Raw genomic sequence first — 13,260 nt, forward strand, 5'->3', positions numbered from 1 at the left:
AGAAAAAAAAGAAAAAAAAGGAAAAAAAGAAAAAAAAGAAAAAAAAGAAAAAAAAGAAAAAAAAGAAAAAAAAGAAAAAAAAGAAAAGCACCTGTTTGTTCATCAGGTATGGTGAGTCCCATACCAGAAAAGAACACTTGGCTCTCCCTCAGGCAGTATTTGAGGTGTGAAATCTCTCACTTCTGTCTTCAGTAATAGGCTTTTAGTCTTATTCATCCAATAAGCCTGCTCTCTTTTTATCTTCTTCAAGAATTCAGTGGGAAAAAGGGGGTTGTACCTAGCCTCTCCCTCTTTTTTTGTGTGTCCTTTTGCTGAACTGAAAACTTAACATAGACAACTAAAAAGTTACCTGCCTCTGTCAGACAGGCCTCGCAATGACTCAGGCACTAGCTATTCTTGCTCTTGATTACAGTCACGAAACATTTTACGGGGATGTTAAATTCCAGTCCCCGCCAGGAAAATGACAGCTCGACATACAGAGCAGCATCACGCATCAGTTCTGTGGAAAAGGGAAGTGGCGTAGCTGATAACAGCAGCACCAATTACCACCCTAAGACTGAACAGGGAGAACGCTATGGCAAGCCATTTCCTTATTCAAGGCCCATCACCACCGCACACCGGTTTGTTCAGCAAACAGCAGTCAGATAAAACGCTTCCTGCGTGAAGGAAAGCTGCTAACTTCTTCTCGTGTTGCCTCAGCAGCCTGATGTCTCAGGGAGTCCCTGGTGTCATTTCCACACCACCGTGCGTGCTGCATGCCCGGGGCAGGGCTCTGTCTGATCCAGGACTGGGAAGCCCATCCTAACTAATCTTCCCCAGAAAGTATTCCAGCACCAGAACTTGCAAAGGAATGCAGAGCTACGTAGCAGCTGGTTGGAAAATAGAAGTACTGTTGGAAGGAAGGAGTTCTGTTGAACCACAGAACTGTTCATCGCCATCTCTAGAACACATTAGCAGCTGCGCAGCTCCAGCTGAACAGAGCAGTTCGATCAGGTTGTTCCCCTCTGCTCCCCCTTTTCCTCTCCTCCCTCTGCTCACAGATACTGACAGCAGCACACTTGCCTGTGAGGTAAGAGATGTGGATTGAAACCTCTGGAAAAGAAAGGAACTGAAAGCTCACTTCTGTGCAAACATTCCAGCTCTGCAGATATCAGCTGGGAGATGGCTCTGGCTGTATCTGGGGTTAAGGAAAAAAAGGAGGAGGAGGAGAAATAGCTGTGTTTAATTTGGCAGTTCCCAGAACTCACTAGGTGTGCTCTGAGACTAAGCACCAAGGCAAAGCCCTGCAGGGGACAGAATAGGCAGAAGCAAAGCTAGTTCCTGCATTCCAGTCTGTTTCAGGCAGGACCTATGCACAGGATTCCTCCAATGGGGACAATTCCAGGCATGCTCAGAGACAGATCTCTGTGCTTGGGGAATGCAAACTCAAACAAGGAGGTGAGTTTAGGCATTTCCAGCATTAGGCAGCCCCTGAGCGGAAACACTTTGGTCTGTAATTTAAAATGCAGGCAGTTCAGATCTAATTAAGTCGTACGTTAAGAACCCAAATATTTAATAGATATTCTATTGCACATCCTCCTATAAAGCACAACATTTGGCTGGGGACTTCAGCCATTACTGTGTATAAAAACATGAATACCAACTAATCCTTTCATTGTAAAATTGGAGATTGAAGCAGTAGTACCAACATTTCTGGCAAACCTGCTTGTTACCCATTAAGATCCAATCCTAACTTTGTTTTTTCAACAAGAAATCTCCTCTACCTGAATGCACTCCCTCCCTGCCCTCACCTTTTCCAGCCTGTCTATCCAATAGTACAACAACTGCCATTCAAAATGTATCTGGAAACCACTCTCATTTTGTCCCTACGAAGGTGAGCCTCTTTGAACTAGCGGTTGTGGGAAATAACCTTTCACAAACACATGGGCATTAAATAGCACCACAAAAGGTACAGGCAAAGGAGAGAGCAATGGGTGATATCATCCAGAAATGCTTTTGCACAGTTATTTCACAAGGAAACAGAGGGCACTGCTAGACACGACATCTTCACGACACGCAGGCATGCAGCTGGGTTAGCTGCCTCTTACTACAAGGGCAAGGGCTTCAGAAATGCCTCAAATGCCCGTCCATCCAAGATCCAACACACTCCCTTCACATACATCTCATTACACTTGAAAAATCCATTTCTTATGTGCCACTGAGAAGCTTATCATCTCATTGTCCGCACCAAGAGGAGCGCAGCACATGGTATGGAGAAGGAGCCCCCTCGATTTTGGCTCCTGGCCTTCCAGTGCCCAGGCAGCTGCTGAGTACCGGGACCCACAGCGCTGCTGTGTGGATCCCTGATGGCAGTAAGCACCCTGCTGTCCTCTGCCTTGGGGCACAAAGCTCAGTACTGGCACACACACCTCCTGCTCCTGTGCCACTGCTCCAAAGCCACTCAGCAGTGCTGCAGCCTTTTACACCCCACTCCACGAAAAATGGGAAAGCAGAGGGTGTGCTAAACCAGGTCCCCAGACTGTGTTCTAGAATCTGATACAGATATTGGAAAACAGAGGGGACAAAATAACCATGAATAATTACGTTTTCTATAACAAACACTGAAAAACACCGATGGATCACCAGGGGTTTTGTTTTACGTTCATCATAAATTATGCAGCCTATCCCCAAAACAAAACACAGCACATTCCACACTTACCAAGGATTCCTTATGGTAAATGAGGATTCATATAACTTGTAAAATCACTGCTGTTATGGGGACCCTGAACAGTTCAGATTACAAAGTACAGCAGCAAATTGTCTATAATCCTGGATAAGCATTTATCTGTGCTGCAACATTAGCACTTCATATGTAAATTCTTTAGATAGGATGGAGCTTCTGTTATATGACCACAGGGGAATACAATAGCAGCTGCCATGAATATTTTACACCAACACATTAGCATGTTTTAACTTTCACTCACCATTAAATATTCAGTGGCTGAAAAGAAATTTCTCTCTATGCCTTTCTGGTACCCACATTTGGCACTTCATGGCATTCGGTGCAGTAGACTGATGGGATGGCTTTCTTCCTCTTCATTTTCACCATTTCCTCAAGCTTGGCTTGTGACAACGTGGAGCAACAACTTGCAGACAACGAGGACTGTCAAAGTGGAACTCACTGCAACAGAAGAGAACAGAACCTGACAAGCTGTCCAGCAGGTATTTGGAAATAATATACCAGAGATTATTAGCCTCTTTAGGATACTTTTCCATCATATATTGTTCAGCAAAAACTGTAGTCAGACATTAATTATAATGATGCAGGAACCCTTAGATAATCGATTAGACCTGCAGAAATTCATACTGTAAAAGGTAAGTAGGCTTAAACAACAAGTATAGAGCATTTAGTGTTATTAGATGAGATTCACGTATCCAAAGACTTGCTTTTTGTACTGCAAAATAAATCAATATTGAAACTGGGCGGTACTTTTAAACAAGGCAGCATTCCTTTAACTGATTCTGATGTTATGACATAAATAAGCCATGCTTTCTTTAAACTGTAGAGACACTGTATCTAATCCACACAACACAGCCACATTATGTAAGAAAAATTGACAACTTCTTTGGTTTTGTTGCTCCACAGGCTTTTTCTGCCCTGAAGGAAGCATCCCACCAGTCCCGTGTCCCCCAGGCACTTTCCGTTCTGAAGGAGCAGGGACATCACACAACTGCTTGATGTGCCCAGTGGATTTCTTTAATCCCATGCCCGGCCAAAAAGCATGCCTTCCATGCGGCTCCGAGGCAGCGCAGCCTGCAGAGGGGCAAGAGACATGCATCTGCCTTGGGAAAGGACAGGTGTTTCAGGTACAGAAGCAGTCCTGCAAAAGCAGTTCAGTCCTAACACGTCCCTATTACTTCAGACTTTGGTCTTCATTGTCTTACCTCATGAGCACTGCCCTAATTCAGTGTCTCTCTCTTTGGCACTGGCAGCTTTCAGTCCCACATCTCATTTCCAATTACACGGAGCCACTGGCGTGGAAACACCACACCAGATTTATACACATTCTGAGTTTCAGAGCTACATTGCTCCTTCTCCTTTGCAGGAAGGTAAAGGGAATGTGCACAGATGTGAACGTTTCATCTGACCTCAGTGAAATAAGGCGCAAGGTACAGAACAGTGTCTGCATGACTGCAGGTTACTACATAAATATCTGGGTTTTCTTCCAGGCCCGTGATGCTCACTGCACATGTCCTCTAGGTTATCAGAGCTCCTCAGCTGGTGGAAGACACTGTGTCAGACGAGCATATGATATCTGTCGGGATACAGCCTCTCGAAACGAGGAAGGACAGTGTTTAACCAAGAAAGAATGGGCTCATTATTGCTCTGAAAAGGTAGAGCATTTTTCCACTAGTTAAATCCAAGGTACATGCAGAAACTGCCCTAAAGCAAACTCCCTAGCTCTTTCTTCACTACTTGCAGACAGCAGAACCAAGTGCTGTGAGTGTTTTCACAGGAACTTTTGCTGCTTCTTCAGATTGAAATAGGAAGCCAAACAGGAAGCCCAGATTTCCAGACTCATTGAGGAATACCTGGCTTCTGAGGTATTCTAATTTGCTTTCTAAGCCGCTATTTCATTCCCTTTTTCCTCCTGCAGGTTTGTACTGTCCCCAGGGATTATCTAGGCTATGACAAGGTTCTTGGCCTCTGCATCTGTAAAGCTGAGGATCTGGAGAGTGTGTGCAATTCGCAGTGTAGGAGACAACAAAGAGAGACTCTGCAGGTCACTTGTACCGAGAAAAATGCTCAGCTTTTTATCACTTACCGAAATGGGAGCAAGGTAAAAGCTGCAGTTATTTTCACAATCTACCAATGCTTGCTATACTTTATATACTTCTAGTAATCTTTAAACAAAATAACAGCCTCATGTTTTTTGCTTTTTTCTTTGAAAAGTATAGAAAGCAACAAACAACCCCCCAGACGCTAGTCCATTATACGCACAGCATATTTTTTCTGCCTGGCCTTACATTGCAACTGTGTGAAAAATTCCCATAAATTTTAGGAGTTCTTTTTCTTTTAGGTTGCTGTTGTCTTGGAAGAATTAGGAACAGTCCTACTAGGACCATATTTCCCTTTAAAAGATGTCTGCACTTCAGAACAAAGCAAATATTCCCACCCAGCATACATCGTCAAAACAAGTGGTAAGGGAAGGGATAACGAGAGCTATAGCGTTAGCTGGTGTAGAGTTGCAGCTGGGTATTAAACATTCATCCGAGATCTCTACATTTCCAACATTTTGGGAATGAACAGATATTCAGACTCCTTCCCACTCCCATTTTCTACACAGACATGAACATTATCTTCACATGTTAAAGGGCTCCCTTCCCACAGCCTTTATCTGAAGAGATTTTCTCTTGGGCTTCAGATTTTAGTGTGAACTCACCAAGTAGAATTAGAAGTAGGTAAACATTTTTTTAGCATTCTAGAACTTAAGCCATAAGCACTATTTATACAACCACATGAAAATTTAGTAGTAGCAAAAGGATGCAATCATTTGCCCATGGTACCTTTGTACAGTTTCATTGACTTCAGCCAAGTTAAACCAGTTGCTGCTTAAGGAACAGGTCTTGCAACACCAAACAAACCCTAAAGCCTTTGGATAAGGCCCAAGTGTTTTTAAGCACTGCCCTAGAATAACAAAAATGAGCTGAAAAGCATGCAGTTTGGTTTTAGGTTCTGTAGGGTTTATTTGGGGGGGGGGTTAGTGAGCTGATACTCTGTAAACTAAAAGAAAAAGCAAAGTCCAACTTGTTGAAAAACAGAAGTGACCAATACTTTTTATACTGCTTCAGGGAAAGGATTTTTAGGAGTGTATAATCCTGACCCACAGCTATTTCACAACTTCATCATGCTAAACAAGGCTTCATCGTTACAGAGAAACTGGCCTTCCTCTACAACAGCTCCAGGTAAGCTCTCAGAAAGCTACAGAGCATATATTTAAATACAGATCCTCCAAGATTTAATTGCTTCATCACATCAACCATCTCCAGTACTGAACTAACTAGGAAATAGAGACAGTTAAACAGACCTTACCATCCTCATTCCCAGAGGAACTGTTCACACACAGCACAGGGAAGTGAAAGGAAAAGCTCTGACTTCCCGGCACTGCAAGTCAGAGCATCTACTCTCACAGCTGCCAACAGGCTGCTTCCTCCTGGCCCCTGGCTCTCCCCTAGGGGCAAGGAGGAACAGCTGTGTGGCAACAGAATGCCTCCATCTGTGAGCACAGCACCTGGCACACAGCCCCCTACCTTCCACCACATCCACAGGGCTGCGGGGAGGACAGAGCCCAGGAGCAACTGGCAGGGCTGAGCTCTTCTCAGATCCTGATCCGCAATTCTGCTCCATTCCTCAATTCTAATTTACGCCACCGTCTCCATAGCTTTGGGCAATTCAGATGACTTCCTTAGTAGTTCCACTTGCGTTCCTCTTGGAGAGCAGGACTTGAGCTCCTCTGTGTCTCCAGAGATATCCTCAAATCCATAACCAAGCCAAATCTGACTAAAGACAAGAAGACAGATACCTTACAAAGGCTGCCGATTTGCAAGAAGTACTGCTTCTTCACCAGACATGCTTCAGCAGAGCCATTGCAAAAAGACACAAAAATGTGGTGCAAAATTTCCTGCAATGTCAGGAAAATGCCAGTTGCATTTTGACGTGCTGTCTTAACAGTATGCCTTACTCTGGTAGCCAGACTTGCATCTATAAAGCTTAGTCATAAAAATGAATATATAACAAGGAAATGCTGTATTCTGCAGCAGTTCTGTAGGCAGAAAGTGATCGGTAATGATCCAAACCTGTGCTTTTACAGGTAATTCTAGCCACGAAGGATCCAGATCTCCCATGGTACAAAGCCTGAGACCTTCAACTTCCACATCAAAACTCATATTTACTGGCATCTTAAATCCTACCGCATGCATTAATGCTAACGTTACCATCATGTTCATTGTCTCCAAGGAGCATTACCCGGTTTATGATGTGTAAGTACAAAGCCTGAATGCAGAACTTAGCTAATGCGCTTTTACTTAAGCTACTGAGAAAAAGGCTGCAGTTTTCACTTTCCTGAACACAGAACTAAGAGGAGACGTGACTATGAAGACTAGAAGTCTCATTATTAAGCATAGTTCAATGTCTTTTTCAAAGAGAAGACACTGTGGCACAGTAGGAAACAGCATGTAAGACTTCAGGAAAGCAACATTCACTTCTTAAAATAAGCAAAAATAAACATGTACTTGTTGTTCTTGATGCCCTGCTGATGCTATTTCTGACCCATTAGAAGGCATACCCATGTTAACACTTTGCAGGATGACTTCTCACTAGCTTATGCTGTATAGTTGCTCTAGATGATCCTAAATTCTCTTCCCTTTTCTATAGTCATTGAGTTTTAGGATCTTATCTAAGCTAAGGTTTAGGTTTTGGTAAACTAACCCAAATGGAAACAAGCAGTTTCTGCTGCACCGAAAGCCTTGGGAGCTCTGCCTTTGCTGCTTTTATTTCTGTGGGTTTCTTCCCCTATAGCCTATTTTATTTCTGGCATTCATCCAGTTTCAAAGCATCAAGTAATACAAGGGACACGTAATGAATAACAAAACCTTCACGTGGATTCCGTGTTGGCATCTGTGGTGTTTAAACACCTACAAGGGGTCCCCATGACTATTTCTTCACTGCTAAATAAACATCCATGCTGCTTAAGGTTAATTCCTGCTACCTCACATACAGAACTGGTTGGAGCAGCCCAAAACAAAGTAGGGCTGAATTAACAGTGCCGCTCTGTGGACAATTAGAGGTCCAGCGCCTACACTCGTGCTGATCCTCACTTATTTAATGACATAGGTGAACCCTAAGTGGCAACTATGCCTTGCCAAAGCTCTGCTGTAATTATAAGCCTACACAGTCACACAAATCCTAATGACAAGAACAAATTTTGTACTTTTGCTCCTAGAAACAACCTGTACAACACGAATGCTGAATTTGACTGGGGGGACTTTCGAAGACTCGCAGAGGAAATGAGAGAGGCCTCCCAAAAAATCCTCTTCTTCCTCTTCCAGTTCCAGCACCCTGGTACCTATGTGTTACAGCTGAGCAGCAATCAGCACAAAAAAATGGTTTGTATCAAGGAATCCTCTATATGCATTTATAACGTCCCTCTTAGCAAAGCATTTCATGATCCATATGATGGCTTGGAATCAAAGGAAATGTTAAAAATATGAATGTGGATCTTTTCACTTCTGTACATCATACTGCACAGGTGAGTATGACACTAAACATGTGGGTTTGCATGCGTGAGCATTACCTGTGTAACTGCAAAATGGTGCAACAGCTGCACAGTTTAGACTCAGTGTAAGAACCAAAATAACACTTCAGATTTAAATCAGCATGCATATTTAAATCATTTGCAATGACATGGCATTTCTATTTGTGCTCATTTCATTAAGTACATCAGGGTCATGCCACTTGGAGGACAGTGTTATGAAGAGGGGCCTTTCTTCCCCACAACTCCCAGATATGCTGTACAGGTGGGCATCGCAAAAAAACAAGACCTCCTACTGAAACCTGACTGGACAGCAGTTTTTGGAGTAATCACAGGACTTCTCACTTTGCTTATTACCTGTGTGGTATTGACAGTAAGTAATAGATACAAAAAAACAAATCCTTCTTACAAGAATATTACAAGACCTCGCACAACAAACCTCACACAGAGACCTGTCCATCACTGATGAGTTTCTTCAGTCATCATTCATGTGGCTTTCTGTTTTTCACTACTTATTCGGACAGAAGTTCCCAAGGCCACAACATTTCTGAGATCAGATGTGCTATTTCACAATAAACAAATGAAATGGTCCTTCAGAGTGCAAATCCCCCAAACAGCCATTCTTTTACATTTTTAGCGTGTCCTGAAATCAACAGGCTTTTCCTGCAACCAGACTACTGAAGTAATGACAGAAAAATGTGATTTATTCATCCAGCAGATCCAAACAACAGATAACTATACTTCCTTCCCCTTGGTTTCAGCCTCATCTGCTAAGATTAATAATTCGGTCTTAGAACAGACCACTCTAATGATGTACTTAGAAAACAGACCCTCGGGGTCTTTGCCTAACAGGTGATGATGCATCCTGCTTGTCGAGTGACTAACATGTGAATCACATAACAGAACATGTCAAAATAAGACAAGGAACTTACTTGTTCAATTTTGTTGTGTTTTGCAGCTTTTTTGTCACGGGCTTAGCTGGTCACAGAAAGGCACTGCCTGTCCTCCATTTCGAAGGCAGCAGCTGAAGCATAATCTGGACAGATATTCTTCCAACGTATCAACAGTCTTTCCCATCAAAAAGCGTCACCCCTATCTGCAGAACAAAGGTAGTACGGATGCTGACGCTTGCAGCACTGATGGAACAGGTCAGAAAACAAAAAGGCTAAAGAACAGTGGGTCCACCCGGTTACTTGCATATAATGGAGCCAGGATCCCATGTCTAACACTGTGCAGTGGGCCCCAAATTTAGTGATCTGCATGCATTCTTTATTCAAAAAAAAGTTGTAAGTAAAAAATACTAATAAATGAGTATTCACATTTCAGCCTGCTTCCTTAAAAAGAGTGATATTTGGGAACCTGAAGAAGAGATAGACCTCGAGTCCTTTAATACCAATGTTTTCTTCAAACTTTTGCTGAGACAGTCACAGTCAGTCACAGCCAAACTGGGCCATTTCAAAGAAGAGGTAAAAACCTAAAACACATAACTTTGCCTGTTCCCATTATTTCATTAGACTTTGGCTGTTAAGTGTGTAATTTATTTCAACTTTATTCTTTTCAGAACATGAAACACAGCTATGTACCCATATTTTTAATAATGTTGTTTATACCATGTAATATAGTGTGAGGAGTACTGACCTTAAGGCAAACATTTTGGTTTCCTTATGGTTCGGCTCTTCACTGATACCATTTTTGGAAAGTGACTTCATCTCCCAGCTTCTATTTTTCACCTGTAAAATGAAAATAATATAGATTACCTCGTCAAACATTTCAGAACTGCAGATTAAATTAAGGAGAACTAAACATAAATGAACGTGCTGTTACACAGATATGGAGTCTCGCTCTCATTTGAACGTTATAATAATCTCACAGCTGAAATCAATGGGATAACATTTCACAGCCCTAGAATAACTACGATGAATCTATCTGTACCACTCATCTGACTGCATTTGTGGTTTAAAGAACAGTAGAGGGAGCTGGCATTACAGCATGCAGTTAGCAGACAGGTCACGTGAAGAGATCATTGTACCACAATCCAGGAAACCTAGCATGAATGTGTTTTGTATTGAAAACTCATTACATGAAGAAGCATCAATTTTGTACACTGTCCTCAAACCATATCTTACAGTCCTATTTTTTTTCTTTGCCTAAGGTGAAAATGATATATCGACAGCTTACGAGTGAAATATCTTCACTGAAAAACCTTTGGATAATGACGCTAGGTATCCCAGAAGAGATGGAGTCTTATGAGAGCACAGTGACAGAGAATTACACAAAAGCAAAACAGCAAGTAAGGCTCAGTTCAGCAGTATTTGCACACGGAGTAACAAATGACATCCATGGTAGTCTCTTTTCACAGTTTTGGCCCCAGTCACTTAGAACATCACTTTTGGAATTGTAAATATGGTGTATCTCAACAACATTCCTCTGTGAACAGCAGGCTACATCGCATCCTTAAAGCATTTGAAGTTGCTGCTATTGTTTCATGTTAACACAAGTATCTCTTTGAAAGATAACTCGCTTTTTTTTTTCTTTTCTTGATCTATCTGATGGATCTATACATCCCAGCTCTTTGTTTGGGAGCTTTTGTCTCTCTGCTTCAGTAGCAGAGGTTCCTGCTTTCAAAACAGCACAGGCTTGTATGAACGTGTTACAACTTTTTTCCACTTCAGAACTGTATTTGTTTACATTCTTACAAAAGTTCTAAGGATGAAGTGATTTCATGTCTTAGAAATACACTTGTCTCCCTTGGAAAAATGTCTACTCTGCACGGTAAGGAGTTGAAAATATGTATATATTTTTTTTTCTTAATGACCTGGTAGAAGTTCTGCAGCACTTGTTAAAAGGATATCCTGAACTACTAGCTTATTCAGAGCTGGAAACATGCTTATCACTTACAAGCTAGATAACTGCAACTCGGCACGTTAGAGTTATCAGCACATGCATGCTCTAATTCAAATAAACAGATCAAGATTATTTTTTATTTCAAATCTTTGTCATTTTTAACAAAGGGTGGAAAAATTGCAATTTCTGTTTCCACTTAGATAAAACAAAAGATGACATTTGCATCTTATATCCCACCTAGGCAGAAGAACAGATACAGCAGCGGAAACAGCTGGCTGCTGAATATGAGGAAAGCGTGAACAAACAGATGCACCTACTGCAGCATGACCTGAAATGTCAGGAAGAGCATTATGTCATGTTCAGTTCTGCGCTGCGAGAGGCACTGAGATTAGCAGAGATGCTGACAAGCGAGGTGGCTTGTAGAGAAAGCCAAACAAGGTCGTCTCAGCTAGACTGTACAAGGTAATAAACATACTGAAAAACTCTGCTGAAACTTTCTATTTGCTTGCTAGAAAGCATCGTGGCAGACAATTGGGTGGCTTGTGTTTGGCAGTACTTGTATCCAGAAGGTGAAAGTTGATTCTTCATGCAGAAGATCAGACAATGCAGTTCATAATGTTCGCTTCTCTGTAAAACAAAGCTAGAAAATCTCAAACAGATGTAAACTGAAAAGACTCCCATCAGAAAATAGGGGACAGGAGTACATTGAGGGTGTTTTCTTCTGCTACCAATGATTTGTCTCTGAGATATCACGCCAGTTATAGATGGTGTGCCATCCATGTTCTGGAAGGTCTTACAATGGTCAGAATCAGAATTGTGTGATTAACAAGAAAACAGAGAAAAGACAAAGTGGTGTTTTTTTACTGCAGTAGCCAAAGCAAATACTCATCAAGCTCTCTATTTGCCAAAGTGCAGAGATCATTTATATGTCCTTCCAAGTTCTTTTTACACTGCTCCCTGGAAATTATTTTACCTTATCTTCAGATGGCAAGTAACCATCTTTATCTCTTGACTTCCAGCCTGTTAGCCCAGATAGATGCTGCAAGCAGCAGGATGTCAAGCATAATAATAACAGAGAGTCACCGCCTCAAAGCATGGGGAGTGCTGGGTGAAGGAACAGGAGCTCAGCTTCTTAATAAAGCTAAAACCAAGATCCTTACCAAGCAGGAGCTCATGGGTAACTACAACCTCTAGAAATTCATTTCAAAATGATGTTAGCATGTAAGGAATTATAGGCAGGCACGAGCGGGTATGCTGCTTTTGATGCTTTTGTAAATAGGTCACCAAAGAACCGATAGCAAAGTGAAGAGAGAATGCACTTAGAAAAAGAAGTCCTCACTGAGATCCCAGCAACCACTCATAAATTGAGGAGTTGTTAACAAAAGCATAGTCATCAGTAGAACTTTCTTTCACATTGTTCCTCAAAAAGAATGTCATAAGTTCATCAAGATCTTCAGGTACTTGCTAACCATCCCCTAGCAACACAGCAAGGGACTGAATAGTCTGTAGCTGAGTCTCAATGAGTTAGTTTTTCTTACGTGTTTGTCTGCTTTATAGTATTGCTGCACATGTCTTGATATGATAAAATGTAAGAGGTGCCCTAGCACAGAGAGACATGTCTTTCTTTCACTCTTCTGGAAGGAACATAAATAAATAAATAAATAGTCAAAAAACTCTGACCTGTATTTAAATGAATGCTGCAGACTAAGGCAATAAGATCTAAAATCCTGAAAGCACATTCATGAAACATCAGTCTCTTTACTGTTATGAAACTTATGCAGACATGGTAGAGACCGATACAAGTCCCCACGTGCCAGGAATACTACGGACCTTCCCCAAGGACAACATCTGTAGAAAGCAATAGAAAGATCAGTTTCTTTATTCTCACCTCATCTCTGCCCTCACGTGATTTCTGATAAACTAACAACCCTTCTCCATGAGTCTCATGGATAAGTGGATTTCTGCAAGGACTGCAGGCTGCTGCTTTTTTCCCCCCTAATGTTGTGTACTGCTTTTAGACTCAAATGGCACTGCCCGAGCACCTGAGGTTGTCTCCGTGGATCCTGTCACTGGGTTGCTGACTCCCAACCCGCAGTGCACCGTGCTGCTGACCAGCCAGAGCTCT

At 42.0% G+C, this 13,260-nt stretch overlaps 3 protein-coding genes across 3 annotated transcripts in view; 2 read left to right on the forward strand and 1 right to left on the reverse strand.

The window, feature by feature from the left end:
* The window catches only part of POU2AF1 (POU class 2 homeobox associating factor 1), a 70,596-nt gene extending 61,258 nt beyond the window's left edge, over positions 1-9,338 (reverse strand). The window contains exons 1-2 of the mRNA XM_035345981.1: positions 9,220-9,338; positions 2,964-3,156 (exon numbers count right to left, since the gene is read on the reverse strand). The gene's annotated coding sequence lies outside the window, so the exon portion shown is untranslated. The remainder of the gene's footprint in view (positions 1-2,963; positions 3,157-9,219) is intronic.
* On the forward strand, positions 4,099-9,360 carry LOC118177855. Its single transcript, XM_035345885.1, has 7 exons — positions 4,099-4,374; positions 4,638-4,820; positions 5,061-5,181; positions 5,833-5,946; positions 7,983-8,145; positions 8,476-8,664; positions 9,250-9,360. Exons 1-5 carry the CDS (start codon positions 4,099-4,101, stop codon positions 8,048-8,050), a joined length of 762 nt encoding a protein of 253 aa, XP_035201776.1. The 3' UTR covers positions 8,051-8,145; positions 8,476-8,664; positions 9,250-9,360.
* Positions 9,361-10,353: 993 nt separating this feature from the next.
* On the forward strand, positions 10,354-12,479 carry LOC118177913. Its single transcript, XM_035345989.1, has 3 exons — positions 10,354-10,581; positions 11,377-11,597; positions 12,155-12,479. Exons 1-3 carry the CDS (start codon positions 10,372-10,374, stop codon positions 12,327-12,329), a joined length of 606 nt encoding a protein of 201 aa, XP_035201880.1. The 5' UTR covers positions 10,354-10,371; the 3' UTR covers positions 12,330-12,479.
* Positions 12,480-13,260: the final 781 nt, after the last annotated feature.

This window comes from Oxyura jamaicensis, chromosome 24 (assembly GCF_011077185.1).
Source record: "Oxyura jamaicensis isolate SHBP4307 breed ruddy duck chromosome 24, BPBGC_Ojam_1.0, whole genome shotgun sequence".
NCBI classification, from domain to species: Eukaryota; Metazoa; Chordata; class Aves; order Anseriformes; family Anatidae; genus Oxyura; species Oxyura jamaicensis.